At 37.5% G+C, this 15,192-nt stretch overlaps 1 protein-coding gene across 2 annotated transcripts in view; it reads right to left on the minus strand.

The window, feature by feature from the left end:
* Positions 1-9,268: 9,268 nt before the first annotated feature.
* Positions 9,269-15,192, minus strand: part of EPHA7 (EPH receptor A7) — a 165,710-nt gene continuing 159,786 nt past the window's right edge. For both annotated transcript variants that reach the window (XM_059467210.1, XM_059467212.1), the window contains one exon: positions 9,269-13,053. In XM_059467210.1, coding sequence (XP_059323193.1) covers positions 12,858-13,053 — 196 coding nt within the window. In that variant the 3' untranslated portion in view covers positions 9,269-12,857. The remainder of the gene's footprint in view (positions 13,054-15,192) is intronic.

The following is a 15,192-nucleotide window of genomic DNA, read 5'->3' on the forward strand; positions in this document are numbered from 1 at the left end:
TGGAGTTTATTTATAGCCAGGAGAAAGAAAAGCAATGAATCTGATTCTAAAACAAGCAAATCAGGTAAAAGAAATTACTCACTTTCTAATGAACCTTGTCTCTCTGCATTAATTATAGTATCTAAATAATTAATTTAGGTTAGACATATATATATTCTCTATCCCACTACTAATTTTTTCTTCAAAAGTTAAATAAGATGTATTTTAATGACAAGTGTTAATCAATCTTTGAATACATAAAGTTATGTATATGACTAAAACATACATAACATGAAATACATAATACAAAACCACATACATAGATGTGCAAATTCACATAAATTCACATATGCATAGATTTATGCACATATTACTACCATAACTCTTGCCTCTATATACATGTGATCAGGTTCCTTAGATGTCTTTCTAAAGGCAGTCATTTGGTTCCCTTAAATATCACTACATAACCTCATCACATCTCCCTGTGGTCTCTAAGGTATTTAAGGACTTTACATCAATAATTAAGAAATAGTGTGACCAATCTGAATCTGTTTCTTTTTTATTTGATCTCCCTTAAAAAAAAACCCAAAACAACCCAAATCACCATTTAACACATTTGTTTGCCAGTCACTGTGTTGTCTTAAAAAATAAAACCTTAGAAAGATTTCCTTTCAAATATCCATTATTCAGTAGAAAAAATAATTAGTTGCTTCTTTTAATAGTGATTTTAATAGCTAAAATGTCATTTTGATGGCACCTGTGTTTTAAAACAGCCATAATAAGGTTTTAAAATTCATCTTTTGTTGGAAAAATTCTCATGAGAGTGGAAGATACAGCTTATTATTAGGAAGATAGAGAGGGACAGTAAATGAACTGTAAGATCAGAGTCATCTTTATTTTCAAGTTATGTTAATTTTGCAGCAGAGTAATATGATTCAATTTAAAATTATTTTATTCATTATGAATTTGAGTTAGATTTGAATCTGACAAACCAAAGAGGTGATGAGACACTACAGTTATAATCTCCTATAAATGTATTTAGATTCAAAGTCTTGCATCCTTTTTGGCTTGCATTTCTCCTCCAGATAAATGCTCACCTTTTAAGAGATTGCTATCATTACCAGTAATTGTTAACAATAATATTGTTAATACTAATTAGCAAAAATGCTGCTATGCACAGAGAAAAAATAGGCATAGCTAAAAATACAGAGGAGGTGCTTGTTAGGAAACTGATCAAACAAGCTTAATTATGACCCCCAGATAAAGGGACTGCCACTAAACCATTAAATTATCACAGATGAAACAGACGCTCAGGCACTGTCTGATGATAAATCACAGCTAAAAACAGCAAGGAAATCAGAGCTTGAACTGCTAATCCTTCTGAGGTTTGTGATGAGCACCAGTTACCCTACTGTTTTGCATCTATTTATATTGCACTTCGAACCCCCAAATGGCCTCTGCTTATCTGCAGCTCTAGATAATTTATGTCTATTGGTGTGTCACCTCACAGCAGAGGCTGTTATCAGGAAAGAGGAGTTTAGGAAATCTGATCCCTTGAAATGCTAATCCTCTGGAGATTACTGAACATAAACGAGTTTTCTGCCATGATTTACTTTTGTTTATTAGTAGCAGAGATTAGCACTTGTGGCTTGCCATTTCAGACAACTGCTTAGTTTGGGAATAAAGTGATCACTTAATGTGCAGGATTTTCACATATGAAGTTGTCCTGAGTATAGCATTCAAAGATGAGATAGTAATTTTTCTTTATATGTCGTCTCTTAAAAAGATTGGTAAATATATTTTAGCACATGAAAGGCTGATCTTAAATGCCTCGTTCCTTAGACCCTAAACCAGAAAAGAACCTACCTACAATTCTGTGCAATTTTAATCATGTGGGTCATCATATAGTAACTTTGATGGGGTATTATTATCCTTATATTCTAGCTGTACTTAAGCACTTTGCTGGATCACATCCCAGCAATGAGATTCTCTCTGGTTTCATTCGGCTGTGATGGCTACACTCCATGCTGAAATGGTTAATTTAATGATGAGAAAGGATACGGGAGTAGGAATTTTATTTAACGGTTTTTTTCCCTATCTTAATGCTATTGAACTGCTAAGAAATCTTATCTTTCAGCATTTGATGGGGTTATTTGGTTGGTAGCTAAATGCCATGGGTTTTAGTTCTACAGACTATTCCTGTATGAATAACTCCCAAAACCATCAAATCCAAACATGCCTATTACTGTAATATAATGAAAGCTTGAACTGCAGGCATATAGTGCTGCTGAAAATACATGGGCTAAACACATATCTGCTAAGAGTTTTCAATTTCCTTTTTTGTTGTTGCACTCAGGTTCAGTAGTCAGACTGGATGAGATCACACCAAGTGACATGACTGATTACCAATTAGCCAAGCACACTGATGGTAGCTGTTGGTGGCAGCTACTGAGATACAGTACTATGTGTCAAAGAGATAAGGAGATGCAGGAAATTAAGTTGACCTTGAGATTTCATTACATTTAATGTCACCTAATGGCACTTGATATTTTTAAATCCTGGTTACATTCACCTCATCAACTCCATTCCATCTGATAATTATTAAAAAAAAAAAAAAGTTTCAGAACTTGTGCATTGTTTATTTCCAAGAGAATACTTCACTATAAAAGGCATATGAGAGCAGTCTGGAGGGAAGGAAGTGGTGAAACTAGTCCCTGCTATTTTTGAGGGTGACAGAGAGACTATTTCATTACTTTAAAGCACGCATTGTATAATTTTGAGGTTATTTCTTAGGTCCTTTGTAGGAATGCACTTAGTCATTAGTTCTGTTAACCTTCTTCAAAAGTATGGAAGTGAAGAGGTGGAAAATAGTGCCATGAACAAAAATAAAAACAAAGAATGGACACAAAAAGGCAAGCAAGAATGCAGATTACATCTCTCAGTGTTTGTTTGTTGTTGGATTCCATAAAATTCCATCTTTATACACAGGAAGGTTTCTGTGAAATTTGGATTCAGATATTGCACAAAGGCAAAGAATTGCTTAAATTATTTTATTCTTAACATATCTCTAGTTTCTGAGAAAAGAAACAAAGATAAGACCGTGTGACAGTCTTCTCTACATCTATTTGTGAATATGTGCTTGAATATCTGTGTGCACTCATGGGTTGATAGATAATAATTCTGGTAAACTTAGAGACAGAGCTTTTAAGCTTTCACCCAAGAATTTTGCCTACTTGTACAGAAGAAATTATGGACAGCTCTGGTGATAATTAAATTGTGATTACACAAATATTGAAGTCTTTTATTTTTATTCACCATCAAAATGAATGTAGTTTTCATACCTGTACAGATAAAATATAATTCTGAATGGACTAATGTGACAATTTCTAATTTTTATTTGGCTGAGATGAATAATATTAATATGTTCAACTAGCTTTAAACTTAATTTGAATCATCTACAAAAGCCTGCACTTATCTTATTCAGTGAACCTTTCCTACTTTTTCTATAAGTTAGAAGCCAAAGCTATAAGTTATGTTTTCAACATACATTAGAAAACATTAAATATGAAGCTTTCAGAAAGAATGTGCTCCATATATTTTGACTAATTAATTGGCAAATTCTTGACAATATAAATAATAAGAAATTTATAAGAAGAAAACTATATATCTTGAACTGCCCAAAGAAATTTCTGCTGGCTCTAGCAACCAAGACCTACTACAGTAGTGTTTGAAATATTCCTGTCCAAATTGGTATTAATTATGGTTGACAACAATGCATTTTCTAACTTTCTCTTAGCTGAAATATTTAATGATGCATATAACCAACTCCTTGTATTTATTAGAAAAACCTGCCTCCAAACTGACCATCTCAATTTGTTTTCCTTGATACTTCAGCTTTGATTAGAATGGCTGTCCACTGGTTAAAAGTTCATTTGTAATATTAATGTTGAGAGACTTCCCTGGCTATTCATCTACAGCAATGCATGCAGCATGAGCAACAAACAGGAGCTGGAAGCCATGGTGCAGCAGGAAAACTGTGACAAAATTGCTATCACAGAAATATGGTGGGAAGACCCACACAGCTGGAGTGCTGCAATGGATGGCATAAAAACTCTTCAGAAGGGGTAGACAAGGATGGGAACGTTTTGATTGCCTAGAATTTAATGATGGTGGTGTTAGGGTTAAGACTTTACAAGTGAGGATTGGAAGAAAGGACAACAAGGAATATGTCATAGGAATCTCATAGAAACCACCCAGCTAGGATGGAGAGGTGGATGAAATAATTTGCAAGCAGAAGTCTGTAAGAGAAGTCTCACATGGCTTTTGTTCTCACGAGGGGCTCCAGTTTACCAGATATCTGCTGGAAATATCTGAAAGTTACAAGACAGAAAATGGTCTAGAAGTTTACTGGAATGTGTGGAAGATATTTTCCTGGCACAATATCTGAATGACCCAAAAAGGGTCCTGTTGGACCTGTTTTTTGAGAGCAGAGAAGGACTTTAGGGTGATGTGATGATCAGAAGGCTTCTTGGGCACAGCCATCATGAAATAATAGAGTTTGCAATTCTTGGAGAAGTAAGAAGTGGGATCAGAGAAGCTTGGCCTTCTGGAGGGCAGACTTTGGCCTTCTTAGGAGCCTGGCTGACAAAGTCCCTTGGGAGGCAGTCCTGAAGAAGAAAGAAATTCAGGAAAGCTGGATGAGCTTTAAGAGGGAAATCTGCTGCCACCTGCTATAAGTTTTGGAGGTGAGAAAGAAGACCACCCTGGCTTAACAGAGAGCTTTGAGTGGAAGTCAGGGAAGAAAGAGAGTTTAAGACCTTTAGATGAAGGGGCAGGCCATTCAGGAAGACTACAAGGATGTCATGAGACTATGCAGGAGGAAAACTTGAAGGGCTGAAGCCCAGCTAGAATTTAATCTGGCTACTGACATAAAAGATAATATAAAATGTATCTATAAACATATGAGCAAAAAAAAGGAGGCTGTAGAGAATTTCCATCCTTTAATGGATGCAAGGGGGAATATGGTAACAAAGGATGAGGAAAAGTCAGAGGTAGTGCCTCAGTCTTTAATAATAAGAGCAATTTTTAAGACACTGGGGGGTAATTAGTCCTCTGAGCTGAAAGAAAGGGATGGGGAGCAGAATTAAGCCCCCATAATACATGGGGAAATTTTCAGTGTCCTGTTACATCACTTGGTGAGAACAAGGGTTACAAGGCCTGCATGGGATTCACCCTGAGGGTACAGGGGAGATACTAGAAGAGTTCACTAAATCATTTTCCATCATTTTTCAACACTCCTGGCTTGGCAGGGGAGTCCCAAATGACTGCAGATTAACAAATGGGACACCCATCTACAAGAAGGGCTGACCTCAGCACTGGGGAAGGTTTTGAAGCAGGTCAACTTGAGTGAGATCACATGGCATGTGCAAGACAACCAATGGATCAGGCCAGCCAGCAGGGATTTAGGAAAGGCAGGTCTACCTTGAGCAGCTGATTGCCTTCTATGACAGGGTGAGCAGTTAAGTGGGTGAGGAAAAGGCTATGGATGGTATCTACTGGGTCTTTAGCAAGGCCTTTGACACAATTTCCCACAGGATTCTCTTGGGGCAACTGGCTGCTCCTGGTGTGGAAGGTGTTTGCAGTGTAAACCTTGCCTGGATGGCTGGCCCAGAAAGTGGTGGTGAATGGAGTCAAATTCCATTGGCAGATAGTTACTAGTGACATTCCCTGGGGCTCAGTGTTGGGGCCAGTTCTGTTTAATCTTTACCAATGATCTCCATGAGGAAATTGAGTGTACCATCAGTCACTTTGAAAATCACACAAAGATGGGCAGGATTGTTGATCTGATGGAGGGTAGGAAGGATCTACAGAGGGATCTGGACAGAGTGGATCAATTGGGCAAGGCCAGCTGTCTGAGGTTCAGCAAGACAAAGTTCTGGGTCCTGCATTTCAGTCACAACAAACCCATGCAGCACTACAGGCTGGGGCAGAGTGTCAGGCAATGCACCCAGCAGAAAAGTACAGGAGGGTCAACAGCCAGCTGATCATGAGCCAGACGTGTGCCCAGGTGACCAAGAAGGCCAATGGGATCCTGGCTTTTATCAAAAGTAGTGGGGCCAGCAGTGATTGTCCCCCTGCCCCTGTCACTTGAGAGGTGATACATTGAGTACCATGTCCAGTTCTGTGTGCCTGACCACAAGTACATTGAGGAGCTAAACTGGACCCAGACTAAGGCAACAAAGCTGGTCAAGAGTGGAGAGAACAATTCTAATGAGGAGCAGCTGAGGGAGCTGGGGTTGTTTAGCCTGGGGAAAGGAAGCTCAGGGGGACCTTATTGTTCTCTACAATACCTGAAGAAAGGTGGTAGTGACAGGAGGCTGGTCTCTACTCCTGGGCAGCAACTGGTAGGACAAGATGAAACGCCTTCTAGTTGTGCCAGAGGAGGTTTATTTTGGGTACTGGAAAAAATTTCTTCATGGAAAAGGTTCTCAAGCATTTGAAAAACGAAGTGGCGGAATCATCGTCCCTGGAGGCATTAAAAGTTGTGTTGATGTGGTGCTTAAGGACATAATCTAGTGGTGGACTCGGCAGTACTAGGTTAAGGGATAGACTCAATCTAGCCCTTTTCCAAACTAAATTATTCTCATTCTATGATTCTTTTGTGTGAAAGTGCAAACATATGTATATGCATTTAGAAGAAAGAGAGAACTCGAGCATAACATAAATCAAGGTCCTAAAATGTCAAAGAAAATTCACCAACTAAGGCTTTTCCTTTTACTTTTAAAGACGCCCTTTATATTTCTTTAGTTTGTAATAAATTGAGGAAAATGGTATTTCAGAGGTTTGGAAATCAGTACTTTCAAAAAAGTTAGAGTCCCATAATTGGCTTCAAATTGAGATCCCAAACTGTTGGAAACCTTAGAGAAAAGGTATGTTATAGGAAATGTTTTTCTTCAAGAGAATTTGAAGACATTTTTTTTTTCTGAATAATCAATCCATCATTTATTACTTCCTTAAACTCGGGTTTGGAATAGAAAAAAAAAAGATTGAAACAATAATGTAAGTGTAGTTTACAGTCAAAACACAACTAAAAAGATATTTTTCATGAGTAAACCTGCAGCTAACAACCAATGTACTACATAGAAAGAAAAGAGCTAGAAAGGGCTGGTGATATGGGCTGTGAACAAGGAAGGGGAATTTTTATAGGATCTGGTGTGAACATAAAATATCAGAACTGGCACAAAATTATCATTTAGATGTTTTTGGACAAGTTTAAAAACACAGGCTTCTACAAGTTCCTTCATGTCTCTAAGTCTATGAGGCCTCGAAAGAGCTTTACTGGTATTTGGTGTCAGTGCATAAAAACACACTTCTGTGCCATTTTGGCATTATATACAAAAAGCATCACGCCTGCCCAGTACACACCAGGAAGGACAGGCTGACCTGGGATTTGTTATGAATTTTCCCTTAATTTTCCCAAGTTTCTGTTCATTGTCTTTTATTCTGTTCATTGTCTTTTATTTTATTGCTACCTGACATCCTTACTCAATTAATAACTATCAATTAAAAAGTAGAACTCATTAATGTTAATATCAGCAAAACAAAAAAAGCTGAAGCACTGGAGAGACTGTGCCAACAGATAAATCTAACAAACTGAGAAAGAAAATAATTACAAATGTGTGAACTAGCCTGTATTAATATTGATACACAGATATAGATGACGGAAGCTTATATTAATGTAGATGCATAAATATAGATGACAGAGATAAAGATAGCATTCAGAGCTTGTTCTTTTTTAAAAAATCACAGGGCAGATTGATTTGATAGTTTTCAGTGTCTTAATTTTTGGCTTATTAGTTCTCAAATTCTACTGTTTCAGACAAGGATTTACAGGCACATAAGATGTAATGGAACAGATGGAAATTTGTCATCCCAAACCTCCTCTGGTAGCTGGTTCACTTTTGTCACTGGCCAGATTAGTATAGCTATATGTTTTGATAGAATTACTTTTATAACTACAGAAAAATGAGTACAGTACATAACTGTGGTGTGGGGATTTTTTGTTTGATTTTTGTTTTTGGTTGTTGTTTGGTTTGGGTTTTTTGTAGTTTTTTTAAATATTGGCAAGTGGAGATGTTTCTAAAATATTAAATAAAAAATAAATAAATATGCTCTCAGTTCTTTCTCTCAAATATTAAGCATGCAACTCAGCTTGAGAGACACTAAATGTCAGTCATGGTTCACTTATGTTGCTCACTCCTTTTCCCCACTATCTAAGATTTTTGGTATGTTATGAATACTTATAACTCATAGGGTCTACTCACCTGTCTACATTTACATACTGTCAGTATTCACATGGTAACATGGGTCATGGCACAACACTTGTGTAGACCAAGCATAGGTTTTGGAGGATTGCAAGAATGCCATTTGAGTGAAGGTTATATATGGGTTATATAAAGTCAGTCCTTTCTCACAAGCAAGTTTAACAGGTCTGCAAAGCTGGGATTCAAATCCTTGACGCTGCTTTCACTGTTGTAACTTAGACCCCAGCTTAGACTTGCACTTGAACAGAAGTGGCTAAATACAGCTTTGAAATACTACCATGCTGACAGGGTAGCTCCCCAAAGTCTACTCAGTTGTTGCCTGACCCTGAAAGTTCAACATTCACTGTGCTGGAGAAAAAGAAGGATTGTGACCTCAGCATTGTAGTTTGGTTCTAGAGCTCACTGCAGGAAAGAGTGGGATGAACAACAGCTGCTGTGGGAGAGATGCTAAAAATCTTACCTCAAAGCACCTTACAGTCCCATGAGCAAGGCAGTATTGAAAAATATATCAATATCAGTACACCACTCTGGTTTAATTTAGCCCATCTGGGTGTTTCTTCTGTTCACTCAGACTGTTCCCTGCTCAGTATGAAAGAGTTGGTGGAGGTTGTTGCTTAACACCCAGGTTTTCTCTTTTTAGTGTAGAGGGATGTAACTAATCTGGGTTTACAGCTTTTGCAGGGAGAAAGGAGATCTAAGAGGCTAAAGGCATTCCTAGATGCAGTTTATGGATCTAGCCCTTAGCAATTTTTCACTCTGAAGGTTGTATAACCACTCTGTCAGAACCAGGAGGCAATAAGAAGGTCTAAAATCTACTTTTAAGGTTTCCAGTTAATGAAACACAAATGACAATAGTTTGAAGTCCTCCCTCCCCCAGCCTTAAAAACATAGAAGTGAATTATAACAATTGGGTACTTAAGTGTTTGCAAAGATTCCTGGACTGAAGCATGAAATAAAACAAAGGATTTAAGCAAAAGTACTTTTATTAGTAGTAAAGGGAAATGTGATATCTAAGAACTGTCAGATGAGAAAGTTTGATACAAAATGCTTTTTGTAATTTAAATCAGTAAGGAACTGCCTGGAAAGAACTGCAAAATGATTTCACAATTTTCAATGCCCTTGGCCATGAAGGAGTGATGAAATCTGATAAAACAGAAAGAACTGAACAAGGGGTAAATAAGTCTAACTCTACACACACAGGCAGGGACTACGAATTAACTATTGCTTGAGAAGAAAAAAATAAGGAATTAACATCAGACATCTCTCTGAAAACATCAAGTCAAGCACCCAGTATCAAGTAAAAATGTGAAACAGAATATTTGGATGATTAAGAAAGAAACTGTAAACAAAATAGAAAACATATATATATATATATATATATATATCACAGTATAAATACACTGTATCGCTATATCACTGTATAAATACATCATACACTCTTATTTTGAATTATTCATGCAGCCCTGGTCATTCTGCTTCAGGAGAAAGAAGGGCACGAGAGAGAGTGAAGATTGACAGAAGAAAGAAGTAAATTCACAGAATATAGGACAAATTCAGACTATTCATCATAGTGCACTGCCCTGATTTGGGAAGTATTTGAACTGTACATATTGGATATAGAGCCCTGGAGATGTCTGGAAGTGAACAGCTGAAGGTTTCCCTGATCTGCAGGGATCAGTGGAGGCCTTAAAGCAAGACTGTGCCCCCAGCAAGGCACACAGCCAGGCACACAGGGCTGCGTGGGCTCGAGTCAGTGCACCTATTCCTACTTTATGCACAACCAAGTGTCTTCTTGAAAGAACTGACAGACAATATCAGGGAAAGATTGTGAGGAGAAGTATAGGCAAGGCTAGAAATTAATATATAGGCAAAATAACCATGCTGTCCTTCAGTCTCAGGATACATTAGAGTAGTTTGGTTTTTTTTTCAATCTTTTTCCTGTAACACCTTCTGGCTACTGAGGTAGCTGGTATTAAATCCCTTCCCAAATCATGCATCCAGTTCAGTGTCTGAACCCAGAAGGTAGGTCAAACTGCATTCCCCAGAGGCTATGCCACATTTCCCAATGGAATTCCTTTTTTTGGTTTTCTTTTGGTATCAGAGGGTGGTAAGGTGCCACACAGCTGAATCCTCTCTCAGCACCACAAGTTAGGCAGGTATGGATAACCTCCACATCTGCTATCATGCCAGAAGCAGTGGCAAAATTATGCAAACTCTGAAGCTTGGCTAAATAAAATTAGTAGAAATATTACCTGTGTTTTGATATTGCTTTATGTTGTGCCTCTTATTGCAAAAGGTTGTATATAACTGAGTTAGTGGAGTTCCTTCAAATATGTAAAAATGATATGCAAAAACTCTGTATTATGGGGTGATATTATCACACTACTTTGCAATCCCATTTTTTAATGATAGATGTATTGTTATAAAACTTTGAGCTACATTAATTGAAGAATTATTTAGGCAGAGAAGATTTTGGTAAATTGACACCATGACTATAGGATTTAAATCCAGTATTATTTTGATGACTGTGGAGAGAAATTACTGAGGTGGGAATCACTCTTCAAGCACTGCTGAGCATTGAGTTTACTCTCTATACCCCATATGTTCTTAAGCAGCCAAAGTTTTTACACTGACAGAGAAGGTCTTGTAAACCTCATTGCTAAAATGGTACCCTGAGATGACAAAAGCTTAATTAACTTAAGCAAAGTCCAAATTGAAGAAAATTAAAAGAAAGTGCTTGGCCATTGCTGACATTTGGGAACCCAATAAAGCACCATTTACCAAAATCTTCAAGCAAATGATGGACAAATCCAACCAGTTAAGGATTTTTGGTAATATTTCAGCTATGACTTTCACTTGCCTCCTCCTCATTCAAACAAATTATTTTAATCTTGTCCAGAGTCACCATTCTCAAACAAGGACATTGTCTCCATGAGACAAATCATTCCACTGCTAGAAGAAACTAAAAATGGGCGTCATATTGATAAGGTGTCACAACAAACAACTTGATATCACTCTGGTATACATTCAAGATGAATGACTCATGAAAAGCTGTGTTACCCTGAAGGAGAAGAAAAATTTACCCAGTTCTGTCCTCTAAAACTTACCGAAAAAATATAATGTGCAAGTACTTATAATAGCCTAAACATCAATACTTTGCAGTCAGAAGTACCAAGTGAAAAGTGTCTGTATATGCCAAGGTAATAGAATACTTCATTAACAGCAGTAGTCTCTCACCTGTCATACCAGAACATCTGCTAAGCTATAACTACGTTCAGAAACAGTTTCACTGAAGAGGGAAAGATCTGAGCCTTTCCCGCATGCTTTCTGATAAACCTTTCCAGGCAAAATGGAAGAGCTTTGAGGAGGATTTGTGGACACATAGTCTGCAGCAAAAAAGTGACTTCCTGTAACTAGATCCAGTTAAAAATTCTTAAAGTAGTTGGCAAAATGCCTTTTCTCAGGGAGACATAGAAACTGGCTTTGCTCTTTGCAGACCAATCATTAGACATGTCTGATCACAGAAGCAGAGGAGAAGGAAGTGAGGAAGAGATTAGACTGGCCACTTTTCAGCTTTCTTACTCCTGAAGAATTCTTACCTTGGAAATCAGGGTATTTTTAAATGCCTGACAGGCTGAACATGGCAATTTTGCTATTTCTTTCTAAAAATACCAATTTTCTAAAAAAAAAAATCCACAACAGAAAAACCAGTCCTAAATAATTAAAATAATTTCCAATTTTATCAGAAATTTAATGAAAATGTATAATATGTATTTTTTTTCCACAATGAGCAAAATCCCCTTATATTTTTCTGTAATACTGAAATGATTATTTTCAGCATTAAAAAAAAAAAAAAACAAACTGTTAAAATGTTCTTCTTTCCTGCTTCCATTTCACATTGAGTGGTATAATTTCTTTCTGTTCTAGAATGGAAGGACATTTGAAAATGTCCCAGATTGGCTGGAGTATTATAATTTTGCTGAATATTTCTCAACAAGGCCTATTTGTAAGTAGAGGCAAAGACTCACATAGATTCATCTGCAGGAGTATGACTAACAGAATGCCCTCTGCCTCTTGCTATCCACAAGGAGTATCAGTAGGAGTAAATCTGTATCATCACAGCTTAAACTTCTTCCCCAGCAGGATCTTTGGAAAAGTTTATTTAGCTGCTTCTCCTTCTCCTTTGCTCTTCTATATACATATTTTATGTATAAGAGGGGAGCTAGAAAGAAGATGGGGAAGCAGGGTTATGTTAGCGTGAGGAGCTTCCAGGGCAGGCTTCCAGGGCAGCTGTGCTGGCTCTTCTCTCCCTAGCAGCATCGCCATGTCCTGCTTCGCCATCCTCCTGAAATCATCATGCTCTTCAGGTGTGGTCTTTCATCCTTGTCATTAGTCATAATCCTCAGTTTGTCAGATGTGTGTTCTGGCCTCTCCCATACACCTCTGTTTACTCTTCCTCCTGTTGCCAGTCTGTTCCTCCCTTCTTCTCCATTCCTTTCCATGCTTCTTTTCTACATTTCCATTCTCTAATCCCAACTACAGTCCTTATGGGCTTTAAAAAAATGCCTCATAGCGTTCACTGTGCCTCCAAACCAATCTCATGATCTTATGGTTATAACTCTTGTTTTGCTTCCCCTTTCTGCTTCCTTTGTCTCCTGCCATTATGCCATTTCTATTCAGGCTGTCATCTCTTCTGGAAAGGGATTTTTCTTGTTCTCTGTTTTGCAAAGCACCTGGCATGTTTTTGATTCTGTCAAACAAATAATAACAACAGATATGAAATTTGCAGTGCAGCAGAATCCTGATATCAGGAAGTAATAGAGGCAAATTACACTATCATTTTCATTGCCATGTATACACCACTATTTTACAAAAATTCTCATGGACTGGGTAGGTAAACATCAATAAACTCAAAAATTCTCAAGCAAACACCTCTAACATGAAGGAAATGTAGCTGCGTTTCACGTTGGATCTCAATGAGCCACAGGGTTATAATTGACAATTTCAGTATTGGAAACAAAGGAAATAAATGAATGAGGTGCAGTTTTTCAGATGGGGACTAGGGTAAAAATCAAGTACCAGGAGAAGATGTTAATAAGTGTTTGAGACAAAGAAGCAGGACAAGGGTGGAATGGGTGTGTTCAATTAAACTCTGCTTCATTAAAAAAGCATACACAAGGTAGATAGATTCTAGCATGTAAGCTAATAAAAATAGAATCTCCTTTAGCCCAGTGTTATCAGAAGCTCTTGGTATGGCTGAAGAATCTTATAAAACATTTTAACTGACTCATCTCAGTCATTATATGATACTTGGCACCTGAAGACAATGTTTATGTTACTTGTGCTGCTTAAAAAGCCCCAACAAAACAAACCCAGAGCTGAAAAAAAAAAAGGGAAAGAATAGGATGTGGATTTTACTGAACATTTAGTGACAGACTAGTCATATGAAATCTCTAAACAATATAGCTTTAGCACTAATGGATGTAGGCCAGGACTGAATGTAAATTATTTTACATATGGCTAGAAATTTCTTAACTAAATTATTTGAAAATTCCTGGGAGAAAAGCAATTTGTTATAGACACTGAGACAAGCCAATGTAACACTAATACTAAAGAAAAATAAACTAGCAGAGGAATGTCCCCCTGCTATACCAACCAATATACTTTTAGCTGCTTCCAAAGTAGTATCTGTCATTCCAGCACATGGATTATATTATTTAACAGTGTGAATCAAAGGGAAGAGACTCATTCAAGAGAAGAGTGATATTAACACATCATTGCATGACATACATCTCTGTCACCAAAGTGGAAAAAAATGGGAGCAAGATGTTTTACGATAAACTGAGAAGAGGATCTGATATTATTAATAGCCATAATATCTGAGGCTTAACAAACAAAAAGAAGATCTAGAGAAACCAATCTGATGGAGGGACAGAAAGTTTTCTTCTGTCTCTAGTGAAGTGTCCTAGGGACTAATTTTACATTAAGGGAAGGTATTAACTAAGCTAAACCTCGTTCCTATTAGTCTTTTTTGCACTTGCCCTTTGAAGCCCTAGTAATGCTTGGAATGCATGAGAAAAGAATTCATCAAAAAGGCACTCTGAGGAGAAATCTTTTCAAAACGGAAGAACTTTTTTACTCTGATAGGTCTTTTTACTATTTTGAAGACAAGTAAGCCTTTGAATTAGTAAAAATGATTGACATGTGAATTTAGTCAAAGCTAATTGTAAATGGTAGTCAAAAATATGACTTTGATGCATAGGTACTTAAAACCTCAAGTTATATTTTTATTGGCTCTCTCTCACCTGATATTTCTTGGGTAGCACCAAAACAAAGCTCTCTAGATCAAGAGATTGATGAAATAGGGTACAGGCCCACCCTGGACTGTGGCCCAGCTTTACTCTGGGCTGCCAGTAGTTCTCACTGCTCAAGTACCAGTTTCACCAGAGCAGAGCCCAGGTGCAATAATAGCATGAATGAAACAACAATGAAACATCAGCGAATGGAGATGAGGATCCCTGTGCAACACATGGCAAATGAATGAGATAATTTCCTTGCATCACTAGGACCCAGCTACTCAATATCATAATGGTTTGTTTCTAGCTGCCATGCTGTCCCATATCGTTCCAGATTTGAATTAGACAGTCTATCTCCCTGGAAAGAGATGGAAACCCAAAACAGTTTGGAGAAACTAAAGGACAGTCAAAGACAGTAGATAAAGCCTCTAAAGTGAGGATAGGGCTTCAGTTCTTGGTTGCTCCATCTGTATGGCTGGATTTAGCACTTATTTATCCAGTCTCTGGTACACACCAAGGCCATATCCAAAATCAATAATGAGAGAAAAAAGTTACCACCCACACTGTGACCTCCACATAAAGGAAACCCCATG

The sequence above is a fragment of the Ammospiza nelsoni genome, chromosome 3 (genome assembly GCF_027579445.1).
Source record: "Ammospiza nelsoni isolate bAmmNel1 chromosome 3, bAmmNel1.pri, whole genome shotgun sequence".
NCBI classification, from domain to species: Eukaryota; Metazoa; Chordata; class Aves; order Passeriformes; family Passerellidae; genus Ammospiza; species Ammospiza nelsoni.